The sequence below is a fragment of the Leptosomus discolor genome, chromosome 6, assembly GCF_034619465.1.
Source record: "Leptosomus discolor isolate bLepDis1 chromosome 6, bLepDis1.hap2, whole genome shotgun sequence".
Classification (NCBI taxonomy): Eukaryota; Metazoa; Chordata; class Aves; order Leptosomiformes; family Leptosomidae; genus Leptosomus; species Leptosomus discolor.
Window position 1 is genome coordinate 34,472,108 of NC_141396.1, and position 25,804 is coordinate 34,497,911.

Genomic DNA, 25,804 nt, shown 5'->3' on the forward strand with positions numbered 1-25,804 from the left:
CAGCCATTGCTACATTTTCCAATTAATTTCTCCACCTGACCTAGCCCAGAACAGATGTTCTAACAATAACTGTCATTCCAGGTAACAGTCTGCAGAAATGCCAGCTTGATTTTGTCCTTCCACTCCTGCTACACTGTTTAGCAATCAGTCTATGAACCCTGAGCCCATGGCTGCAAACGCTTCTTGATCCTCATCCTGCTCACCTCAATGATCAGCATGAACATGGAAATAGCTCTAGGCCTGCTGCACTGCGTGCCACCAGAGCAAAGATTGCACTGGCAAAATATGCCAGGAAGGAAATCATGGGCCAATGTTAATTCAAAGCGATGTCCCAGAATTCCTCAAGCTTCAGGCATACATGGCACAAAAAAAGTTTTATAATCTATGACCAGGACACAATAAAATATGTATTCCAAATACTGAACAACTAACGTGAAACACTGGCACGTGCACGCCAGTTTGCTAAGCTATCCAGTGTAGTCAAGGCCTTTATTATTCGTTTCAAGCTAAAGAAAACTTGAAAAAAATTCAGGAACTGGCCCATAAGGAATACTTCTTGTTTAAATTGGATTCCAGCAAATTTTCTTTGCTACAGAAAATATCATTTCTCTTTTCCTACTTAGTTGTGTAATATAATACATTATAATCACATTTAGCTGGAACAATAATAGTAGCACTTGCATAATAGGAACTGCAGAACCATTCTTGCTCAACAGCAGTAGCAGCAAAGTCATGTGAAGTTGAAGTAATGACTTTGCTGGTCTTAATGGCTTCTTCAAGTCTCGATTCAAAGGGAATGGGAAATAAGACTATCAGCGTGAATATTTTCCAGAGAGTTCCTCATAAATCCAGATGATTTCATTACTTTTCAGAAAGTATCTTTCAATTACATGTAAAGGAGCAGCTTCATATTACAAATGAAAATGCCACATATGCAACCAGAAGAGATTTTAGTTAGAACGTCTAGAGTTGATGCTCAATCTCAACTTTCATTTTGAAATTGCTGTTTCTATAACAACATGTAGCAGACAAGACCATATGATCAGTTTGCTTTCATTTAATCCATAAGAGACATTTCATAACAAAGGAATTAAAAAATATCTGCAGGCATTAAGTTAGTTTCAAGGGAAACTGTTTAAGTAGTAAAATATCCAAATATGTTTTAAATTGTAATTTTTTTTCCTGGTTTTAATTTAAATTGAAGAAGGATTCACAGCCATATTATCCAGCAGTCTGACATTTTTGTAGAATGCTGTAAGACACATGCTTTATGTACCTTCTACATGTTAGCTTTAAGTATACTCTGCAAACGTACAGACAACCTCCCAGCAAAGGCATATTAAGTTGGATTTTAGGTTCTAAGTTTATTGGTAACTTGGAGGAGCAAAATACCTTAGTAGAATATGGTTATTTTAAAAGGAAAAGCAAAACTGGGATATCGACCGAAACAGAGACTTCCAAGGAAACACATGAGGTAGCCTGATAGATCATTTTTTAAAATATTACTGTCATATTTTAGAATACGGATTTAGTCATTCTATAATTTACTAAAGTTTACCATTTCTTAACTGATACTGTCAACAGCTGGAAAACAGAATTATGGCAAAGTCTGACTTGTGCAAAAAAAGTGATTGAATAGGTAAGCAAGTAAACCTGTTTAAATATATATCTCAGTCTAAACATTTATTTAAAGTAAATGCATGAACAACTGGAAAAAAATATGGCTTTGTTAAAAGATATGGCACTAGCAAAAAGGTGTTTTTAATTAAGGAATCAATTTAAATCTTAGCCCATTAAAAAAGAAATCCTAACACTAACAGGTCATGTTGTTATACCTAGTTTAAAAGTTCCGTTTATACACAAGTCTCACTCTAGTTGAGAACGCAGTCATATTTTCCAGAAACTTAAAGTATCAGCCACCAAAAGCTGATATTGCTGTTGGAAGAAGCAGTTCTTTATTGCTCTATGTCCCTGCACTTTCCCAATCATAGCCTAGCCCCTTTCTTGTACCACACAAGCATTTGTGTAGCCATGTAGTGAACTGGATAAGGGAACTTAGAGGTAACCACAGTTGAAGCCAACCATCTCCCCTGCCCTCAAAATGAGCTTATTTTAACCCACATCAGTTCCCTTGTCCAATTCATCAGTCAGTTGCCCTAATGCCTGCGCTGGCATCAAGCAGCACAGCAGCCTGAACAAGCGACCAAACAGGAGGAATACTTCTTTCAGAATTGGTGTTGGCATCAAGCGTTCACAGTAGTACAGCAGCAGAATCCAGATCGACCTATGCTTAACACAGTTTCCAGATGTGTCTATGTAAGATGAATCCAGCTATGTCAATTGCAAATAGCATTAAATTCCTCATCCTTACGTGACATTAACTCTTGGTGACTGCACCAAAACCAGTTTTTGAAAGCATCTGTTCATTCTAACACTTGCTGTTCCAGAAGGTCCTTCCAATAACATTCCTAAATTGAACACTTAAATATTACCTCAAATTAAATACTTCATATTTCTTCAGCCAAATAGTAAGTAACATTTTATGTTTTAAATTCAGCCTTTCCAATCAGGGTATGAAAAGCAACAATAATGTCATCCTAGAGAACAGAACTTGCAAAGTTATTGTGCCCTGTACAAAACCAGTATTAAGAAAAGCAGCTTATTTTAAGGCACTAAAATATTTTGAACAATATTCCAGCTCTCCTCCTAATTAAGACTGTAGCCAAACAACACACAACAACACAAAAGCTTTTGTTAAAATTTCACCTTACTGAGGATAAAAGTCTACCAGAGCATTGCTAAGGGACTGTAAGCAATATATTTCCAAGGGCTGTCTTATGGAACTGTTATACAACAAGTTATCACTTTTCCTAAAGAAAAACATCCTCCTTTTTACCTCTCTGTTAACCAGTCTAATGCAATAGAAGGAGCTTACGTCCTCAGCTAAGAAATGTAATGTCCTTGCTAAAAAATTCACCAACTGAAAATTTCACTGAAGCATATCCCACCCACATGTTACCTATAAAGCATTCCGCATACCAGCAGCTCAGAGCCCAAATGACTGTAGGTGTATCTTAAAACAGAAAACAACCTCCTCCAAAATAAACAAAAAACCCAAATGAAAAAAAAACACCATACAACCCATTTTACCTTGTTGATGGAAACTGTTAATGCTGGCTCCAGTTTAGCCTCAGTTTCTTCTGGTGAGTAATAACAAAAGAGCTTGCCACCTCTTAGTATACAATACAGCCTCCTCCAGCTACTTAGACTCCCTATCATTTGCTAAAAGAAAGAAATAGTCAGAAATTGCCAAACAAACTACAAAATAAGAGCATCTTACAAGGTATACACGGATCAGCTCTGCGTGATCAAAACTTAGCCACACTGAATTCTTTCCTAAAACAAAGACTTTCTGTTGCAAAACATTTCAGAGTCACTGATTTTTGAAATGTTAGCAATATTTTAAATGTCTTTTGCAGTTTTCACAGATTTATTGCCATGTGACACTAACAATACACAATCTGCTGGTTCACATAGGATGAAATCTAGAACTGGTGTCTACTGTAAGAAAGAAACCACCTTTATTAGCTATAGTAACTACACAATAAGAGAAATAGAAATAGTATCTCACTTTGGAAATACACAGTACATTCAACAAATGTAAGCAAAGACTTGTCTAGAATTTCCACTTTCTCAAATGAATTTTCTGAACAGCTTTCAGAAATGCATTATAGTTTCACAACCAGTTTAAAGCCTGTAATTTAGCACTCCTGACAAATGACCCAGGTCCCCTGGCCCTCCGCTATCACCTTCTTGTTTGCCTAGTTGTGCAACAAACCAAAATAGAGAAGCAAACTGAGTTCACATGAATCATTTTTGAAGGGATGAGTTTAAATATGGCTCAGTTCACCAGCCAGATTCATCATGCTGCGATACGAACTCTTGTGCTAGCACAATGAGAGGTATGTACAAGGTATGAGAGCCACAGGATTATTAAAACTGCTGCTGTCAAGTACCAGCCTAAATCAATTTTGAAATAACAACTATACTTGATCTTTATGTAACTGCTTAGATAATTTTATTTCTAAACATGCCAAGGAAACATTCATTTCTTTGCACTTAGCCACTGAGGATACTGTTTGTAAATGAAGCTGCGAGATAGAATTTTCCCCTTGCTCTAAGTAGAACAGGAGAGAAATAACAGTTGTCAAGAAAACATTTCAGGTAAAAGCAAATGTTTTAACAATTGATTCTTAGTCACAGCTATTAACAGCCGAGGATGTAAACACAAGCAAGGTTGTCTTACCTGCTGATTAAGAAATCCTGCCATCATATCTCTAGCCATGCAGGAAGGCTGAGCAACTAAACGGCAACACATGCTTCCATACAGGGGGAGCCAAAAAGAGGATTCCCCTGGGGTGAAAAAAACAGGCAAAAGAAAGACAAACACTTAGTTCCAAATATTTGCCTCAAATATATAGTTCAGCTTTCCACATCCATTTTTACATTAAGATCATGAACGTAAATAAGCATTTTTTGTATTTAAAGAAAGAGATTTCATTCTGTGGGATTAGACTAAAACCGGGTTTTTTAGTCTTCAGTAAGTTTTTTAACTTAAAAACCAGAATTTTCAAAATAATTTCAAGTAAAAATTGAGATATTATTCTGCAGGAACAAGTTGTTCTTACATATGATATAGCTCCCTCTCATTGCTAGAAACATTTTGAAAGATAAATACACTGGCCACCTCATTTAAGTAGGATGCCTGAGCCCATTCCATCGTGGGACACAGCTACTTTTACATGAGCACTTTGCTTCACATTGTTTATTAAGGCTTAGAATTTGTATCTACTTCTGTCTTCAGCAGTAGAAGAGTATTTAGGATTCCAAGGAGTTTCTAACGAATTGCAATATCCCTCTTTGCTCAGCTCTGCTATATAATAAGCTCTCTCTTCTGTAATTAAAAGCAGGTAATACAACGTTCCATTGACATTACTCTGTCTTTGGTCATGTTTTAGAAATGCTCGTAATGAACCAAAATATCCAGGTATGTCATTTCTCACCAGATTAAGTTATGTAAATTGACGACAGAAAAAGGAATTTGCAGAAGAAAGAGTATAAAGTACTAATAAAGGCTTACAAATATCAAAGATACTCAGAATTACTCATCCAACCCTTCAAGAAACAAATGTCCCATAAATCTTCAATGTACTTATGTACATAATGTATTTATTCAGAACTAATGAAGTGTAAAGAATTAAATTCTTTGAGGTCAAGTTAACCCAAGTAAAAGGCAAAGTTCCCAGAAGCTACAGTGACATACAGTGAAAGTTGCATGTCTTAACAATTAGAGGGTGGCTTATGGGAGGGGCTATCCTTTCAGAAAATAACAGATGAAGTATCAAAAACTCTACTCGTGCTACTTAAAACATTACCTTTTGCAGCATAATCATAGTCCCTCTGTTAGCATCTATGTTGAGTGCTGCTAACTGGTGAGGTCCCAGAGCTGAAGTACAGCTGCCAATGCAAATTACAAGCACACATGCTTATGTGCTGTGCTAAATCTGGGCCTCAACCAACCTAGCTGAACTGAAGCTATTTTACTACTTTCCTTCTGACTACAGAGGAAAAAGCTGTTCTTCATTCTGATACCCTTCCTTGGTTGTGAGGAAGAGGAAACAATTTATATGTAGCTACAGCTCACCTAAGACCAAGATGCAAATGACAGAATAAACTCCCACAAGAATTAAATTTTCATCTGGACTTGAAATTTTACTCAACTTACAGTTTATTCATCCGTGTACAGGTGCCTGTTTTAGAGCTGTTAAATATTTTATTAAAGTTGTTCTATATTAAGTATCAAGAAAAATAATCTCTTTAAGCTCTTCAGTTTACAAGAGAGAAAAAGGCAAAATGTTGCTGTTTTTTTATTTCCTTAAATTGGTACCATGTGTACTTACCATTTCCTGTAATGGTAAGGCTGTGGGTCCTGAAATTGTCCTCAACACTCTCCAGCCCTAAAATGGTATATGCTAGCAAACTGTACTTTGCTCCACTAAATGCGAAAGAAAAGGCAAGTTTAAGACATTTCTCCATGTTGCTCAGGCAGTAATTAAAAGGAGTCTAGACATGCCTGAGATAACACATGTGGGTCCAAGGTAACGCCAAGGTGCAAGGCAGCACCTGTCAGTGACCACAGATTGCCACCCCCCAACCGCTTTCCACATAACTCCCGTATCTCTGGTTTTCCTTGTAAACCAACGCCATCACACAGTCTGTTCATCTGCTTCCTATATCCTTGTCTCCTGCCTCCACCCTGGGTGTACTTCCAGTTTCCTCTCACCCCACAACTTCCAGGCCATGAGGCTCCATCAGGTGGCTCTTTCCATAGCCACCCATCTTGGACCTGCCAGTCAGGAGACTTCACATGTGGCTGCTGCCTACGAGCTGGGCTCATGCTCACTGCTGAGCCAGCAGCTGCCAAACCCAGGTGTAAAGGCTGTGCTATCCAACCTCTCTGCACCCTGAGGATGCTAAAAGCATCTCTCTCCTCTAGTCAGGCACCAAGTAACTTTTATTAGTTTTACAGCTTTTATTCCTAGGCCTAAATCAACTAGATTTGGTAATAGGTTCAAAAATTGCTATAGTTAATAGAACAGTGGATGACACAAACTTTATCTGAAAATACAGGTTAAAAATTAAAAGGCTTTATACTGCTTCTCCATGTTGCTCTGCTCTTTTGTGTTGCCTGTGTTAGACTACACTTCACAAAGCAGTTGTTTATATATGCATTTTTCAATAGTATCTAATAGCTTGATTCTTTGCATACAGAAATCTGCGCAGAAATCCTACAGTGAGCTTTGTAGCATAAAGGGCTCTTTCACTTATTGTGCTTACAGGTTTCAGAATGTTATATCTCTGTTTTGGATTTTGCCTAGGGAAAAAAATATCACATTTACAATTCAGCACGGTACATGTGGAATGCAATTCTTGGAATAAACTAGTATAAATTTGGTACATGTTTAACCTTTTCCCCCAAATACTCTTCAGACCAAGTAACAGATTTACAGTCCAGCAATGCAGTAAGAATTCCACCTGGCTAATGGCAGTTTAAACAAAGTTCACAAGAAAAAAACCCACCTCAAAATCACTAACTACTCTCCCTAACAGGATCTAGCATAAGATCCTTAAAATATCTTCAGTACAGCATAGGATAGCTTAGTGGTGTAAAGGGTGAGGAGACACTACTGACTAACATCACTAAAAAATAGCTTTCTATCATAGTATTTTTCAAATGTTATTTTTCCTAACAGCACAGTGGGAACACACAGTTTTAAATCTTTGGCTCCGCAGAGGAACAAGGCAGATGTCTATCTAGACCTAACCCTAATGAAAGAGGAGGAGAACCAGGAAGTTTGTTACCAGGGCAGTCTCTTACACATCTATCTCAAGAGAATGAAGAAAAAATTAAATATGATCAACATTCTGGGTGAAAAACCACTGCTGTAAAACATTTCAAGAGGGCAATCTGAAAAAAAACCTCATCAGCATTTGTATATAGTCCCTGCTTGATTGTTCCCTAACAAAAGATTCTCCACTGATCACATTTTGCCAAGCAGTTGAGCAATACATTACCATTCTATTTAAACTGTACCAAAAAGTTCAGTTTCTTCTCACAGATAAAACTTCAGTGCTGATTTTAAACTTCCTTTTTTCTAAAGCATGACTAATTACCACAACAACTTTGCCAAAAAAAATAGCTACTTCACTTTTAAAATATGCTTCCAGTAACATTTTCATTCTAAAATATAACAATCATTCCTTTCAGCCAGCTGCAATATAATTTAGAAAAGTTTTATCTACAAATATTTTGCAAATTTAACTGGCTAGTCCGGATTGTTGACTACGTTCTGCCTCTACATCTCACAGAATTAGCTAACTGCCATAAATGGCAGTTTCTTTGTATAACAAATAATCTGCCTGCTGCATCTCATTCAGTACTTTGCATATCTATAGTACTCTTCCATGTAATAACTTTATTTAAAAAAAAAAAAACAGCTCATCTCCACAACATGCTTGTGGCAAAGCCTCATTGTTAAATCTGTTTACTGATCAAGAGACAGAGTAACCACACAGACAGTGGCATGGGAAGATGTAACTATATCACCCTTTCTATCAATGCATATTAATTAACACATCTGATTCCAGAATCTGTTCCTGAATATTAATCCAAATATTAGAAATCCCAATCTTAGTCTACTCATCCAGATATATAGAGTGGAGGATTTGAGGAAAAAAACTCACAACAAAAAAAGCCCCAAACTAATATACTCACTTTTCAAGCAGATGTTAAATAATAGAAGGTAAAAGCAAATGTAATCTTCAGGTACTAAAAAGAACCCAACCGTAAAAGTGAGGCCATTAGATCAGCCTATGTACTACTAGCAAAATATCACTATGAATTTGCCAATTCAAAGACAGGATGCCAAAGTCATGCCTGCAGCCCAGTGGAGGACAATACATAAAAGGCCACAATGACCAGTCCATGCATAGGCCAGTTCTGCAAGTGAATAAACATGCACTTCAGGGAGTCTCTCCAATGATTTATCCAAAGAGCAATCTAGTTACTCTGGAATTCAATAGTGTAACTGCACTAAACATTTTCCTTCTATGACAAATGTGAAAGAATAAAATAAAATTTAAGCTAGAATAGAAAACTTAGCAGGCAAAAGACTGTATAGAAATGAAAAGAGAAATAATTAAGAGTAGAGAGAATATCAGTATAACTGAAGATAACCAACCTAAGCAACCATTCAAAGCACTGTCACTAAGCTTTTGCAAGAAGTTACAAGGCTGACAGTTTCCTCACTAACCAGGGAGATTTCTAAGCCAATAATTTTGACACAGAGGGATCACAGAGGTTTTTGAAAACAGAGAACTTCACCTGTGCGTGCTCTGAAAAGAAAAAGGCCTGTACAAATAAAAACTGCAAAGAAAAGGTTGTTCATATAATACAGAATATTCCCTTTTTCGTTGCAGTTTAATTTCACTTGCTGGACTGTGAACTCTCTGGGAATATGTGAAAGATCTCTTGTAATCTTTGCAATCTCTTCCCCTTTATAAGGGCTACATACCAAGGTCTTACTAAAATAAATCCTGTGGGGAGCCTACCAAAAAAAAAATGTGACAACTTATTTTCTGCCTATAATAACCCATTTCTTTCCAAGATCTTTTCTAATCACCTAGCAAAGCCATCATTAAATGCATCATTGTTCATTTAACTGTTAAGAAAGTAACGGTCACAGTGAGATGATTATTTACCATAGAAACAACAAACTTCAAGATGGAGGAAAGCAAAATACAACTACAATTGAGAAACCAAAAGCAAAACCCGAGGGAGGAAGCAGCTGTTTAGATTGTCCGCTGATGCTTCTTCCTTAAAAGACAAGCAATCTATATGCAAGCAAGTATGGCCAGCAAATAAGTTAGTGGTTATATCTGAAGCAAATGGTATCTAATGATAGTGTGTCATCGCCCAACTGGAGATCATGGAAAGCATAGCCACCTGAGATGATGCAGACTGAAAGGTATGTTTGGTAGAACACACTGGAAGGTTAGTGATAAAATTTGCTTTGCTCTGTGGATAAGATCTCTTGGATGTGTATTTTTGGTTGAAACAGTAATATCAGTATACAGTAATAGCAGTTTGACAAAGATAGAATATGCTTGAATGTCTCCTTTTAAAATCCAGGCAAATAGGTATGTGAAGCTAGACTAAGACTACACTCAACACCTGGCAAGAATTAGGCATTGATTCTTTACTATTCAGCTGCAAAAAAACCCCAAAGTAATTCCTTGAAAAAATTGCTCTCTTAAAAAAAATTCTATTAGTATTTACAATTTAGGTACTTGGCCCAACAAAATTAAAGTATCTGGGAAAAATTAGTAGGCAGTTAACTTCATTTAAAAATGCATGAAAGACTTAAGATTGTTTTTAAAAGGAAACAAGTAAATTACTGGGAACAGCACACACTTCTATGAACACTGAAAACCAGTAAGTCATTTTAAAATGTTCTGTGATAAAGTCAATTAACAAAACTCCTGTTAAGCAGCATGTAACTGTAAAGTGCCTTTGACAGCCCAGAGTTTTACTTGAAAGCCAGCAAGTGGAATGGCCCCCATGTGCACAGCGTGCACTCCAGGCACAACAAACAGTTCAGTCAGCTTCATGAGAGGAGAGGGTACAAGAGAGGTTTCTTCTGCTTACGTATCACTTTTTTTTTTATTTCACACAACTTGTAACTTTTGGACATGTCTGCATGTTTGTCAAGCAGGAGCAAAATTGTCTAGGTGCAAAAATAATATGGGGGAGAGAGTAAATAATATGGGAAAGGGAGAAAGCGGTAGATGGACAGAGGGACACAGACTTATCGTACAAGCTTGATTTCGTCCAGAGAGCAAACTAAAAATATTATAGAGTTTGCAAATAACAGTGGATTTATCAGCTAGCTAGCTTTGAAGCTGAAAGATAAAGCCTACTTGTGTGTTTCAAGATCAGAACCAGGCCCCAAGGCTAAGCAACACAGTTGGAATTCACACCTGCTTTCTAATTTCCCATTCAAAATATTTTTTTTTCCCACTCTAAGTACAGTAATAATCACCTTCTTGGCAATTTTCAAAAAATTTACAATATCTTTGGCTTATTTCTATTTTAAAAATAAAACGACAATATCAATATATACGGCTTACTGGATGACCAGGTCAGCAGGCAAAAGGGATTCAGTGCTGTCTTCTTCCAGCACAGCTCTCAGTTTCTTCCCTGTAGCTTTGCTGAGGGATGTTTTAAGCTTCTTTGCTAGTTTCTTAGGAGTGTTTGTTATATATAAAGACTCGTCTGTACAGCAACTATACACTTCAACCTTCACCTGGAAATCTGGTCCTGCTTCATCACTGAAGGGGAGGATGAGAAAATTTCAGAGCATTTGTTAATAAACTGAGTATGTCCCCACGGAATGCTGCTGATATTTTTTATTTTTATATATATATATATATATAAAAAAAAATAACGTGTATTTCTAATCAAGAGAAGGAATGCCATAAGATTCAGGCAAAGACATACATTAATACGGAATTAAAGACTAGAGTACACAGCAGTAACAGTGTTGAAGTCATGAGATGGATGTTATAATTAAACCATAAACAATTGCAAACAGGAAATTCAATGTTTATGTTAAAAACTGAAAAAAAAACCACCCCATGTTATGGAAATACACAGGCAAGACATTCAAACACACTTAAATCTGCCCTCTACTGTTATGCAAAAATCCCATGATTGAAAACCTGTCTGTGCCTATGGTCCTAAATCAGATTGAATTGTTTTAAAGATATCTTAGTCGCACCCCATCCCCTCCACATTACTGAAAAAATCCTACCTCACTTACAACCAATAAAATTTGTCATTCATAACTTAACTACCTACTGCTACGTTCTTCTGGCCACAGCCTATGCTTTCTCTGTTTTCAGTTCAACCGATTCTCTTGTTCTCAAGTTTAGTCATCAAACCAGAAGCCTAACCTCATCTTTCAGGTACAAATCATGTCATTATACACATGCCCAGGAAATCATCCCACAGGCTTTTATAAAAAGTCTCTCTTTACCTTGGAGGAGGATACAAGGCAAGTTAGAGAGCCTTTTCTGCTTTTGTTGCAGTATTTCACAAAAAATGATAACGGTCAAGTCTTGTATCTTTGAAAAAGCAGATTTAAATCTTTGCCCCCACTCTCAACTTGAACACGTGTTTAAGAGAGTTTAAAATCTGATTTAAAGATCCACTCTCAACCACTCAGTTTTCAGGATCTTGAGTTAAAGTTTTCAGTAGTTCTAGCTTTCCTGTCACTCTTCCTCAGGACACTGAATCTAAATTGCTAATATGAAAAATAAAGCAGGGGTTGGTGGGGTGGGAGTGAGTTACGTGTCTCTCAGGACTCTTAAAAATTATAAAGCAACAAAAACATACATAAGAACACCTTTCTACTCTTTTCCAGGTTACTTTTAAAGATAAGTGAATAATTTCCTGTCTCATATTCTTCAACTATATGGACTGTGGCTGTTGCACATGCTCGTAAGGCTGTAACAGAACACGAGGTGTGGAAAAAGACCGTACCCAGCTGTACAGAATAATACCTAGAACATTGGGTGCAACGTTCATGCCTATACATTGCAAAAATGAAAAGTAGTACAGTTCAAGTGGCACATCTACAACCAGCATCATTATGTCCATAAAAAACAACCTTCCAGAGGTGGGGATCCACCATCCATTGAAATTAATAAGACCTCTACTGAGTCTTTACCTACAGAAAAACTTAACAGTCCTCAGCCAATTTTATTCATAATCATACCCACTTTCAAAAGAAAAGAGCAGAATTTGTACTTCATTCAACAGAAATAAATTATACTCACAATATGGTTACATTTTCAAAACAGATATCTGTTATTGATTTATCCACAATAGCCACCTCTGTATCAAAAACCTCAGCTCCCATTCTGAACAAACAAAAAACTGCATAGCGCTGTGATTCTGAAGAGAGCCAAAGAAATGTTTTATTAGCCATACTACACATCACAATACTAAAAGCTTCCAGTAAACAAAAGTAGAAGAAATGGTAATTCAGATCTCTAAGGTATTGCCCTCAAATTCTTCCCACCATAAATTTTCATGAGAGGATTTTATGATAATTGAAACGTCAAAGCTGCTGTATAGGTAGAACAACATTCACAGAGGGAAAAATGCCTACCTCTGCTCAACTTTTTTTTTTTTTTTCCTAAAAATAAGAGTAGTTCGTGCTAGCAACTTCAGAAACGTTAGTAAAAATGTAATTTTGTTTAACAAAACTGATTTTAAGCCAAAAAACCCTAACATTTGATCCAAAGCCTGTATCATTTTATCAATGTACTATATAGGATTAGACTATTTTGCCATGCTTAGCCCCTCTGACCCTATTGAAAATCAAAGTGAAATCAATGCCAGGTGACAGCTGGAACAGATTTAGGGTTAATCTCCATGACACAGCAAAATGCATGTACTTGAAGACTATCCAATATTACATTCAACACTAACAGACAACTTTTATTTAAATTTCTCACTGGAAACAGCCTCCAGTATACTCTGTCGAGGTTAGACAAGACTCAGATTAAACATGTTTAATCAGAAGTTTCTCAGCTATCCGTTTAATAACAACACTTTTCTGTTGCTTCCTCTGGAATGTCTCCTCAGGAGGATTTCTTAGTGACTAGGGTTTAAACATACAGAAGCACAGGACTTTGAACTAACTCAACTTGCTACAACCAACAACTTCAAGCTAAAAGCAGCTACGCAATAAACAAAGGGTAAAATACGGACCAACTGAAAGGTCAAAGGAGTTGAAATGAGTACAGATTTCCCTATCCAGTTTAAATTTAAAGGCATAAGCAATTACTTATCACAGTAGTTCACTACATATTACATACTTTCTTTATTGCTGAAGTGATCAGAGCCTTTCCACATTAATGGTATTCGAATATCTAAAAGGAAAAAAAAAGGTAGGGAAAATAGTTTATAGCAAATACTGTAGAGATCTGCCATCAAAACAAATTACAAAAAGTTTCTTGTTTCTTTTCCGTATGCTCTGAAGGTAACAGGACCTTCTACCCAAAGAACAGCATAACTATTTCAATTTTATTATCCATGTCAAAAGAAAATTCATCAATTAGTTCAACTTGAAGTGCCATTTTCTTTTAGAAATTATGCTAGGATAAAGAATATTTTAAATGTCATTTGAAAGTACCTGAAGTAACATTTCAGAGTGGCTGTGCAACATAGTTCTCAGAGGTATTCTCAGAACTCAGAGGTTCTGAGCCCATTATTATGCATAAATGTAAACTGCAACTTTGCTTGCCTTGTGCTGGAAACCACTCATCCAAATGCAAGAAGAAAAACTTCCTGTTTTAATGGAAAGACTGGGATACTTACACTGCAAAAAGTCTTGCTTTGCTAACCACAGAGAAAATATCACTTGAAATCACATTCCCCACTAGAATTGTCTTAGTTGGCATAAAAAGAGTTCAGAATTTTTTTTTTTTTTAAACTCAGAAATATCCTTCTACGTCAGAACCATAGTAGAAAGGCAATTACAGAACCATTATTTTAAGTCATGCCTGTTATTTTAATATTAGGAAAGTATTTTCTTCAACAAATTTTCCAATTCATCTACTCAATCCAACACAGTGCTGAGTGACATTTTCCTCCAGTTTCAAGGCCTCAGGTTTAGACTCGGGTTGTTAGTCCCTTGTTAAAAGACGAATGCAGTGGAAGCTTTATAAATTTGAAGTTGGTTTAAGTACAAGTGTTTAAAAGTACATGCAATATACTAAGTGACACATGATGGCAGCAGTGAACAGCACTAGCTCAATTGTCTTTCGATAAAAATTTTCAATATTGTTATAAAGGAGCATTGCTGATTCCAGTATTGGTCTTCATATGAGGCTGATGGAAAAATCCACATATATTATGCTAAGACGCAAAACAATAGTGGTATTTTGGCAACAGATTGTCATGCATTCCTACAGAGTTTCATCCACAAAACTCGATGAATTAAATGAAACTGCGTATAGTCACTCTATTTCAGAAGTTATATTAAATGAAAAAATTAAGTTTAAGTTAATGTTGATTACATTATGGGACATCTTATTATGCATGCTATTTCAATTTTGAGAGTTGCAAATTCATCTGTTTTTAAGTGTTCATGAAAACAAATTGATTTTCAACAGTGAACTGCCAGTATACAGCTTTAGACTGCCACAACTTCCTAAAAATCAATGTCATCACGTTCTGAAACTGCCTTTCAGTTCTAAAGATGCATTTGCATAGTAAGGATTTCTAAAGAATAGTTAGTTCTTTTTAAAAAAGGAAACAGAAATAGTTTCATTAAAACAGTTACAAAAGTCTCTCTCAAACTTTAAATACATATACATATTTATCTCTGTCAGAGACAAAGCACAGAATGTCTCTTTCCTTAAAGATAAAGGTCTTAATTTACACAAATATGTGAAAACAGTCACAATAAAAGCCTTTTTTCAAACCTTTAATCACAGCAAACTCTAAATGACAATTTTAATGTGCCCAATAGGTCTTGTTAACAATTAGAGTGCTAGATTAAAGATTAGTTCTGTATACCACTTTCAATATCATGCTAGCTGAAAAATTTACACCTTAGTCAGAAAATCATCAGGCTATACATAGTCAATAGCTTGTACAAGTTTAACATGATACTTGTAAATCAGTTTTCAATTCATTTTTGGATTGAAAGAGCTGCCATTTATCAAAAACAAAGATCAATTTTCACACACCTTAATTTCAGTTACCATTAGCTATAAATCCATGCAGATTCAAACTGGGTACATTCAAGCACTAAAATTAATCAGATTTAAAGAAAACGATTCGTTTATAGAATTATTTTAAATTATGATTATGCTTTTTGATTAACATTTAATGTATTGTCTTCTGACAAAATAATTGATTGATATCATAAATTATATAATTTATTCACACATGTGGGGGATAAATAAGTAAAAATAATAAAAGTGTGAAAATCTGTGGATTAAGGAATGCACTCCCCACACAGTATCTGACTACAGTTGCTTCCTGTAGGAGTACGTTACTCAGTACTCCTGCATAGCTGCTCCTGAACTTTTGGTGTTGGCCACATGATTGCATTTTTATTTTTTTAACAGTCTCAGCTTCTGGCATGTACTAACCATACGATACACGAATATATTTATAATTGGGTGTTTTACTTTCCCCTAAAAAAATCCATTCTATAACTTCAATTCTTAAGTTACATGCCCTGTCTTATTACATGGACTACCACTCACTCTTCATTTCCAACCTCTCCCAGACAATTCAGTCACGACACCTCCCAATTCATGCTGCTTGTTTTCACAACTGCATTGTCAAGAAGGCAGGCTCATGCACGCGCACGTGTGCCTTCCAAACATGCAGGGCAACTCCAGATGCATATCCACTGAAAGTCTGTACAAGAGAGAATAAAGGCAGCAGGCCCAATTTGCTACACAAGGATTGGGAAAGAAGAATTATGGGACATTACAGATGTGAACATACTGCAGCTGTGGAAGCAGACAAGAGCTGATTTGGCATGCTAAATGGACACAAGATAATGGGGCAGAGGACAATGCAAGGAGGAACCAGGGGGGCATGTATGAATGTCATCTCAGGATCTCCCAATCATGTATCTGGCCCGGAGGCTCCTGCCTTTCCTCACCAAGCACAAACAAGCCTGATCCCACAATTACTTCTCAGGTACCCCAGTTCTCTGCTTCTCAGGAACACGCAGTGGAATATAAGCAGTTAATACCAGGTCACCTATAGAAAGGATAAATCTCTCAGTAGAGGCCAAGAAAAACATTTAGGCTTTCCTGCTGTAAACTGGACCTGGGTAGGCTTCCTGACATAAATATCTGAAGAGTGGCGAGCCACGGCATCATCCCGGCATTCACAGACTTGAGTTCACAATGAGGTAGTTGATGCCTCTTTCTCTTCTTTGCCTCGATCTATGCCATACTTCTGAGGGTCATAACATCCAGTTTGAGAATTACTAAGTTAGTAATAGGACAGAATCATTAACAGATGGCACATAATAGGAAGTACTGTATTTCACCCTTCTATTCTCTTGTCCCATCAAAAGAAACTAGCTAAATGTTTCATAACCTAAACAAATTTTTCATACTAAAAATACAGTCCTTTAACAATTCTGATTTTCTAAAGATAACAAAAGTGTATGATCCTAAATTCTTCACTGCAGATAACTCTATAAATCTGAAGAAAGGTGCAACCACAGCACAGACAAGCAAACAGATGCTTTCATCCAACTACCATAAGGAAGAAAGACAGATACACATTCTGCAAACAGCTGTGCTGGCAGAAAACACTATTGAACCATGTGCTCATCACTCTTCTTCTACTAGAAGTTACCTTGCTTAAAGATATGTCAAAATATGCAGAATTAACATAAACAGTTCAAGGAGTGAGCCCTTCTACACACTATTTTATATTTAATGAAGCAGGTTCTGGCTAGCAGAACAGCCACAATGAACAACTACAGGAATGCTGAACATAGTAACATCCACTATTAGCACAGGCAAACAAAATGATACATTCATAGTGCTGAAGTTTGAGAACAGGCTAGGAAACAGTGTACCACCCTACTGGAAATCACTGTAAATATTCTTGTCACTAGTTTGCATTGAAGCCATACCACTATAACTTTGCTGTAGTAATGTAATCTGCATTAACTAAATAACATTTGCATACCAGTTATAACTCTGCCCTCAATTTGTTAGACATACCCTGTACAATTACATCAAAGTTTGTCTTTGTGGTGAGGAAAAAAAAAAAGTTATCAGCATATTTACACTTATTTAGCTTTGAAATGTATTCAGTGTTCAGTGACAAATAGAAAAAAAGTACTTCCCACTGTGAAAGTCCCTGAAAGTAAAATGGAAATACTAGGTAAGATCTTAAAAAAAAATATGTGTGACTTAAAAGCATAAGTCCCCTTGAAGCACAAGAGGATTTATACTCCTGAACCACACACACGCTTAAAAATACCATCTTATTCGTATAACTCATATTACAAGTTGCTGTCTAGCCAATTAGCTCCTATAATTGACTATCCAGTCGCTTACCTGATATAGCAACCTTTGCTCTGCATGCCACCCAATCTTTTGTCCCATTTTCTGAAGACCTGACAAAAAGAAGAAAAGAAAAACAAGGTTTGAGATCTGTGCATTTACACTTCTAAAACTCAACCCTTTAAACATTAGAAAGTGTCAGGGTTTTCATATTATAGCTCATTTCAAACACTTTTCTCTGAAATTAAATTTGGCATCTCTGGTTTAAGATAGGAATCAATAGATTCTTGAGGATAATCTGGAAAGAAGGTACACCATTAATTTTCTTAATTCCCTAGAAGATCTTACTCCAAAGCTTATTTAACCTGGGTATTAAAAGATAAGTAAATTCATCTTCTTGTTTTTTTCCAGAATCAAACAAGTTATCAACTTTTCCCCTTCTGTACACATCAATGAATAAGCAAATTAATGTATTGGTTCTATTATTGGTTAGAGAATTGCCTCCTCCTCTATTAACAGAGACCAACTACAAAATGTTGCATAGTTAATATTGCGCTTTTACATGCAGGCAGACAGCTTGCTAAGTAGTCAGAGGGTAGATCTCAAGGTCAACCTTAAATTGAATCAAAACAATCTGTAGATAATGAGTACAACAGAGTACTCTCCTTCTATCTGTCACTGCTCCTAACTCCTAACCACACAAAGTGAAATTAAAATTTCTTGCTTCTACCAATATCCTGACTCCAAGAGGCAGTTATAATATCTTCAGAACTCACAGATTACAGACTCACATAACAAGAAACAGGGTCAAAATTCACTTGAAAATCCTAGAATTTTCTCTCTCAGCCATCATCACCTTATCTGGATTAAGCTTTAACCAAATTCCAGTCTTGAGGAAATACTGAAAAAAAGAACTGCAAATGCACTATCAGCTATCAAAGATATGATCTAAATGGTAGAGGAATAACTCCATAGCATTCACCTCTTCTAATGACCTCCACTGAGAATTCAAAGGAGCCCTTAAGAGAGAAATCTAGGCAATGAATGACAGACAGACAGACACACACAAATCAAGTAAACACCACACTGACTGTGACTGTAAGAAAACAATGTAGCTGTTCAGATATACATCCAAGTATCTCTGCCCCATTCTGGACACGTGCCATCACCTTTCTGTGGTCACCAGCGTCAAAGACCAGGAGTTGAGTGAATCAGTATATATACATGTTTGATATTATTCCATCGTTAAAAACATAAATAAAAGATGAATCACTGTAAAGGTCTTCATCTTAGTAGGGAAAAGCAATACAGCTGTAATAATTACAGAATACCACACGTTATATGTGCTAGTTTTCAAAATCAGCATTCACAATAATAGTTGTTACAGTCAGAAAACTTAGTTCTTTCCTTCAATAAATTTCTCCTATAAGACTCCATTTCTGAAAGCAAACTGTATCAGGACTGTTCCTATAGATACAAGTACCTGGAGCTAAGTATGTACTCAAAGACTTTCTATGGTAAATTGCAGTACAGTATTTCATTAAAGTAATAACCTGAGAGCAAGAGTGTCTGCATCATGATTCTCAACATTGCACCCAAAATGTATTCTATTAGCTAAAAAATTATAACATTATTCAAATAAACCACATATACTTTAGCTCATTCAAGAGTTATAACCTGAGAATATTTTCAATTAAACTGATTTTTCTTCGTATTTATTGCTGTTTATTACTTTGCTGTAGTTAACAGACGTGGCCAGCAGAGGGTACCAATTAACCAGGATGATTCCAAGATTAAAGGGGCTTTAATAACAATAGAAAGAAATAAAAGTAGAAATAGGTGTATTCTGACTTGGATAGTTTTGTTTAGTTCCTTCAGACTTGGTTAGGTACCTTTTTGTATGCTAAAGGTAATCAAGAAAATACATCTATTCTGTTACCTGACATTCAGATGCTGAGTTATAGTTTAATGTCATTATTGACATCTACCCACAAAAACATGACTTGTATTTAATTTTCTAAAGAAAAGAGACTGGAATGGTCTTGTAAAGTAATGTTTTATGGCAGCAGTAACATATGTTTGTATGGGGGAAGACAGAAATAAGAGTTTAAATCCATTTTCCTAGACAGGCTGCTAAGAATTCACGTAAGTAAAAGCCCGCTTCATAACGCTCCATTCGAATTTGAGCTGTTACTCACCGTTCATCGGTTCTGCACGGCTCTTCTTTTTGGTTCTGTAGCTCTGTCCTGTATGCAAGTATGCGAGCATTGCAAACCATCAGGTTTTTAACCGATTGCAAGAGCTGGTCTTTTTGTGTGCTCACTGCAAGTAGTTTACAGATGCCTTCCCGCATGCGGATTTCAAAGTTAATCTTCTCTTGGATGTCGCATTCCTAGATATGCAAAAAACAAAGGACTAAACAAAAGCCTAATTAATAATATCCTGTATTTTTACCAAGCTCTAGTTATTTCACAGTTGGTATCGAAAACCGTAGGTTTTAATTATATGCAGCCATTACAGTGGTTACTAAATGTAAAATGATGGTTCTCTCTTCAGGAACAAAAGAGTAAAACACAGGATGTAACAGATTCACTATATCCATTATACCTGCAAATTCCAAACCAGGTAGTAACATTAACTCACTAGAGCATCTGAAAGTTACTAAAAATTTATGTGCCTCAATATGTCATTCATAGGATAATGACATATGGTTCCCTCACATGGTCATTAAGAGGTCTAACTGAGCAAAGCTTATAAATTAACATACACTTTTTACAGTGATCCCTACTAAAATAAACTCTGAATTTCTGATTTAAAATATTTCAGCTATTTTCCTGAATTTAATCTCATTACTCCTTTGGCCATCTTAAAAAAGTTTTAAAAGTGTAGGGGCTTTTTTTTTTTCACTTCTGGTTGATAAAAAATTCCAGTAACACCAGAAGTGAAAAAAGGAGACTATCCCAATACTTGACTGTTTCAGGCTGTGAACTGAAAGTCAGACAATGTGGTAGCTTCAACACTACACAAGGATCGCGCCCTGCCTGATGGCACAGTCATGCACACTTTTCATTCAAAAGTATGAAATAAGATAGACTTGCCTGTTGAGTCACTAGAATTCTACATTACTGGTTTTTTGAAGGAGAGGGTTTTTTAAAGTTATTATAAAAACTTCCGGGAAGTCAACTTTTTCCTACCTACTTTCAGAGAAAACAAACTTTTATAAATATGTGCATTATTCCTCACTTGCCACTTCAAAGACGTCAGTCCACACCAAGCCAGAAGATAATTAAGATGAAGGATCACAGTTTGCTGTCTCCCAAAGGTGTTCTAGATGCCACTGGTACACATTTCCTTGTTACGTGGCCATCCCTGGCCAAACCAAATATTTCTGACATATAAAAAACAGAGTGTTGTCGCTGTATTGCAGGGTTGCATTGAAAATACATTGCAAGTTAGTGATGAATGAAGATTTTTCAACACTGAGCAACACTGTCCAAATCACCTCTGAAATTAAAAGCATCGTGTCGGTTTTCAGTTTTACGGTATATCTGATCAAGTGATTTGAGGATGGATCTATAAGCAATTGACTGAAACTCATGGTACAATAATTCAAATTTACAAGTGCAGTATTTCAGCTGGTAGAAAAATACGGGCAAGTAGTCTCCCTCAAGCCTCTAAACAGGACAGAAACAAGAGGGAGCTAATTTCCCCACAACTCAAGTATCTGAGAAATACAGAACCCACAAAAGGGGTAATGCAGACTATTCTTCTTTACTTGGGACTCATTCTGTCACTAGCTGCCTTTGACATGAGAAAGTGACCCTTCATAGCAGTCACAAAAGGCAGGTGGAAGCTCACTACATAGGCACCACCCTTTCACTCTCAACCCTCTCAACTCTGCAGGAATGGGTTTTACTGTTTCTGAAGGCCTGATGCCACAACATAAAGATACATAAAGTTTCATCTGCTGTTCCATCTGCTCACAGAGCCCTTCTGCTTCCAACCCCCCCTCCTTTGTTATCCTAAAGGAAAAGTAGCTCCAGTCCATAAGCCAGACTCCGCACCAGCACAGCAACATGCTTAAGTTGCGATACTCCACTACATGGCACCTAAAACAGCGGCTGATCCCCAGCCACCTCAGGACACCGTTATAAAAACCCAGAGGCTATCAGATCCCTTCAGCAATATAAGCCTCTCATTCTATTTCCCACCTCTTCTGTTATAGACAGCAACTTCATTCTTGCTAAAATGGTGATAGGGGGCCATATAGAAAATATACTTTCTAACAGAAGATATATCAAAAATATTAATAGAGAGCTACATAGAAAACGCTAAAACTATTAAAACCTGTTTTCCCAAAACTAACATGCATGCAAGTAGGCAATTAATTACTAACCCCTGCAAACGGCCTGAGAAGAAGGCTCCGAAAGAAGCTGATAAGGGGAAACAGAAAAGACCAAGGATGTAATTCATGGCTCAAAGGTGTCAAAGGCGGGAGGAGATAAGGGCTAAGGAGGGCTAGCTAACATCCATCTTCAAACAATAACAAAAGGGAGGTAGCCAGACGTGCACTCATGGACAGACCAGGCCAAAACTGGTCTGGGACTGCAAGCTCAGCCAAATTAGAGATTTCAGGGGAGAGGTGAAAAGTACACAGCGAGGAAGATCTACGGCCTTCATCCCTGAAGACCCCTGTTCACGACCACCTGGAGGGACTGTGCATGCGCACCGAGGGGCCCAAGGCGGAGATTATGGAAATGGAGTGACCAGAAGGAACTGCCTTTTTGGGGATAGATCATGAATATGTATAGGTGTCTCTGGAATATGTAGTGGTTTAATTGTATAAATACTGGACAAGCGGCCACGATGGGCATGCACATTTGTGGTGGAGCGATCCCCTGTGCATCTGTGGGCAATAAACATACCTACTTTATAACCTTTCAGGTTGTAAAGGGTTTTTTTCCACACGTCAATGGGACCTACAGTATTCCCTACAGTCAATACATGAAGGCCTGGCACCCAGTGTGGCACCACAGACTACCCCAGTCTTCCCCTTCAGGGATTTGCTTTCCAACATTTCAACCACAACCAGTGCACCAACACCTCCGCATCCCCGACACCTGCTTCTCTACCCATGCTTTTTCTCAGTGCTCATCCCAGAAGGAAAGGAGAAGCAAATAGCCTTCATCAATCTTCTTTTATTCTGAGTCAAATTTTACACAGCTATGAAAAGCTAAGCAAGGCCCACATCCACCCCTAAGATATTACTCAGCCTTTGAGCCTAAACTAATACATCAGCTGTTACAAAGCTGAATTTCATCTCAGAAGAGTGAAATAGTACTTTCCCCAAACATTTCTCAGGTAACGGTGGGAAAAAAGCAGCCTCTGCACTGACCCAGCACAGACCGCGGCTCCTCTCCAGGTCTATCACCTGGTACACAACCATGGTGAGGAAATGAACTCTCCTAGTTTGGGGCATCTGCATGTACCCCTACTGGACTTCCAGAACTACACGAAGGATTTAGTCCATGATACATCTCAGCCAGGCTCACATAAAATATTCTGGACTAGCATTAAATGGTTGTTGGGCTAGAACTTAAATAACCACACCATATATATCTCATCTGAAGGAACGACTTAGCAGCCTGATTTGGAATGTATGAACTTCTTCATGTCTACCAAAAAAAAATTGGTCAAGTTTTTTGTTGTCCTCTTTTTCAGTTCCTTCTAAGAATATGAGCACACCATCTGAACTGGGAGGAATGACACAGCACTGTTTTGCCACATGCTGTCTACTAACGCACAGTTTCCCTTGTGGTCTCCATCCTTCCCCCACCAGTGGCAATATAACCCAGGCAAGATTACGAATGGATGTTGAGATGTTCAGCCCCATACTCGGAAACTGCCTAAGCAACACTAGAATATAAAAAATTTTAAAGCATTTCTATATTTTACATAGGTGATGGAGTCACAAAACAAACAAACAAAAAAAATCAACAACAGCTAAGAAAAATTATATGGATACTGCTGAAGGCAGGACAGATTGAAATTTTACTTTATTTAATATCTTAAATACTTAAAGGCTTTCGGTATCTTATTTCAAGTTACACTTCTGATTTATTACCACAGTGGCTTATATCTAAATCCCATAGGTTACTATGCATATTTAAAATAAGCAATTAGTCAGGCAGCGAGTATTCTTCTAAAACAGAGGCTGTGAAGTCAAGGTACTAGTGTGATAGGTAGAGACACAGACAATTTAAAGTGTCAAAATCCAATGCGAATTTTATTATATTAGCAAGCGAACAAGAGCAAAGGCAGCGCTGGGCGGCCGGGGAGTCTGCACTCCGCCAACGGCTCGCAACTTCCCGCCTCGTGTAAGCACATTATATACAGTCTCATTTTCTGTATTCGCGACGTCACAATCAGGGTGATGTCGCAATCAGGGCGATACTCTGCGCATACTCGTTCTGTTGCTAGGGGGTCTTTTTCTACCTCCTGGTGGTCGTAAGGATGAAGGCTGAGGGTCTTCCTCGTTGCCCTGTGGGTGAACTTATGCAAGAATGTGATTATTCAACCCCTTCAGCCACGGGTCTTGTTTACTTTGCCGAATGTCCTTCAGTTGAGCTATCAAGCCTTCTTGTGAGCACATAAATCTTTCATCTATACCCTCCCATACAGGTTTAATGAACAAAGCACAACATGTTACTTATTACACTAGCTTGGGGACTTTTCTAGCTAGACACAATGTCTGTTGCAACCGACAGCAATAGCTTTACAGACACAGTTGAACTCAACTAATTCAGGTTTTAAGTGACTCCAAGTTTAAAAAAAAAAAAAAAAAAAAAACCACCTCACTAATAGGAAAACCAACGGCTAAAAGATTAGAGAGCTAGAAAGGCCCGGCCTCACGCTCCGAGACCCTGAAGCGGGTGAGCAGGGAGCTCAGCCCGCCAAAGCAGCGTCGCCTTTGTCCGGGCAGCGCGCCAGCTGCCTGCTGTCCTCAGCGCACCTCCGCTGCAGGGCGGCCCCACCGCGCCCAGCCCGGGCCGGGGCCGGCTCGGCCCGGCAAGCAGGCAGCCGCAGGGGCCGTTCACCACTTCCACAGGCGGCCGCAGCCAGCACGGACAGGCCGAGCCCGGCACGGCGCCCCCCGAGCAGCTGCGGTCGCCGTCCGCCGGCAGCAGGAGCGGGCGCCGGTCGGCCCGAGCCGTTAACGGACGGCACCTGCGCCGGACCGCGGGCGCCCGCCTTCCCCGCCCCCGCCCCCGCACCACGCCGCCTCCCCGCCCGTCCCCGCAGCCAGCCTCCCGCCCACGGGGTGAGGGACAGCCGCGGCTCACCAGCTCCTCGCCATCGGCACCCGGCACCCGCCGCCGCATCCTGCTCAACGGCGCCGCCGTTCAAAACTCCCGCCCCCCGCAACGGCCGCCGCGGCCCCGCCCACTGCCCGCCCCTCCGGCTCCTCCGTGGGCTCCCGCCGCCCACGCGCGACAGAGCGCCCTGTGCCGGCAGGAGCGGGGCGGAGCCAGCGGACGCGGCCAGCGTCGCTCAGCTCGCCGCGGCTGAACGCGCAGGAACGCAGTGTTACTGACGCCGTGACAGCCAGCTAGAGCAGGGGATGTTGAACAATGGCGTTCACGGCAAGACCATTCTTGGCTCCGGGTTTCTTTGTTCCTCGTTAATTTGCTTTTCTGAAACAGGCTGATGCCACTGCTTTCTGATTAATATTCTTTAAACGAGCTGGAGAGGGGGGTCTATAGCCGCTTCCCTAACGGCTGTTCAGCACGCAGCCACCACTGCTCTGAAGCAAGCCATGAATTTTTAACCATGTTCTTCGTTTTCTGCAGTTCGTTTAATTATGCAGCTTTAATACAATGGTACTTCAACAGCTCTGCTAGTAGCATGTATCATGAAAACTATATTATACTATCATATAATAAAATAAAAGTGCATTAATTATTCATTCGATTGACTGGAGAGGAATGGGAGCCATCTCTCTCTTCTGCTGCCAGTTTTGCAGCTCTGGTTGTCTTCAGCAGGTGCAACAAATGAGCCAAAATAGCGTCTCCCATCCATCCCTTGTCCCCAATTCCTTGGCTTTCCCCTCTGAGTTCCT

The 25,804-nt window shown here is 38.4% G+C and overlaps 1 protein-coding gene across 1 annotated transcript in view; it reads right to left on the bottom strand.

The window, feature by feature from the left end:
• Nucleotides 1-25,067, bottom strand: part of RTKN2 (rhotekin 2) — a 32,158-nt gene extending 7,091 nt beyond the window's left edge. Inside the window, exons 1-9 of the mRNA XM_086467055.1 lie at nucleotides 25,029-25,067; nucleotides 19,884-20,077; nucleotides 17,740-17,798; nucleotides 13,507-13,560; nucleotides 12,460-12,577; nucleotides 10,750-10,950; nucleotides 5,961-6,055; nucleotides 4,307-4,413; nucleotides 3,151-3,282 (exon numbers count right to left, since the gene is read on the bottom strand). Coding sequence (XP_086323181.1) covers nucleotides 3,151-3,282; nucleotides 4,307-4,413; nucleotides 5,961-6,055; nucleotides 10,750-10,950; nucleotides 12,460-12,577; nucleotides 13,507-13,560; nucleotides 17,740-17,798; nucleotides 19,884-20,077; nucleotides 25,029-25,067 — 999 coding nt within the window. The remainder of the gene's footprint in view (nucleotides 1-3,150; nucleotides 3,283-4,306; nucleotides 4,414-5,960; nucleotides 6,056-10,749; nucleotides 10,951-12,459; nucleotides 12,578-13,506; nucleotides 13,561-17,739; nucleotides 17,799-19,883; nucleotides 20,078-25,028) is intronic.
• Between the last annotated feature and the right edge of the window lie 737 nt (nucleotides 25,068-25,804).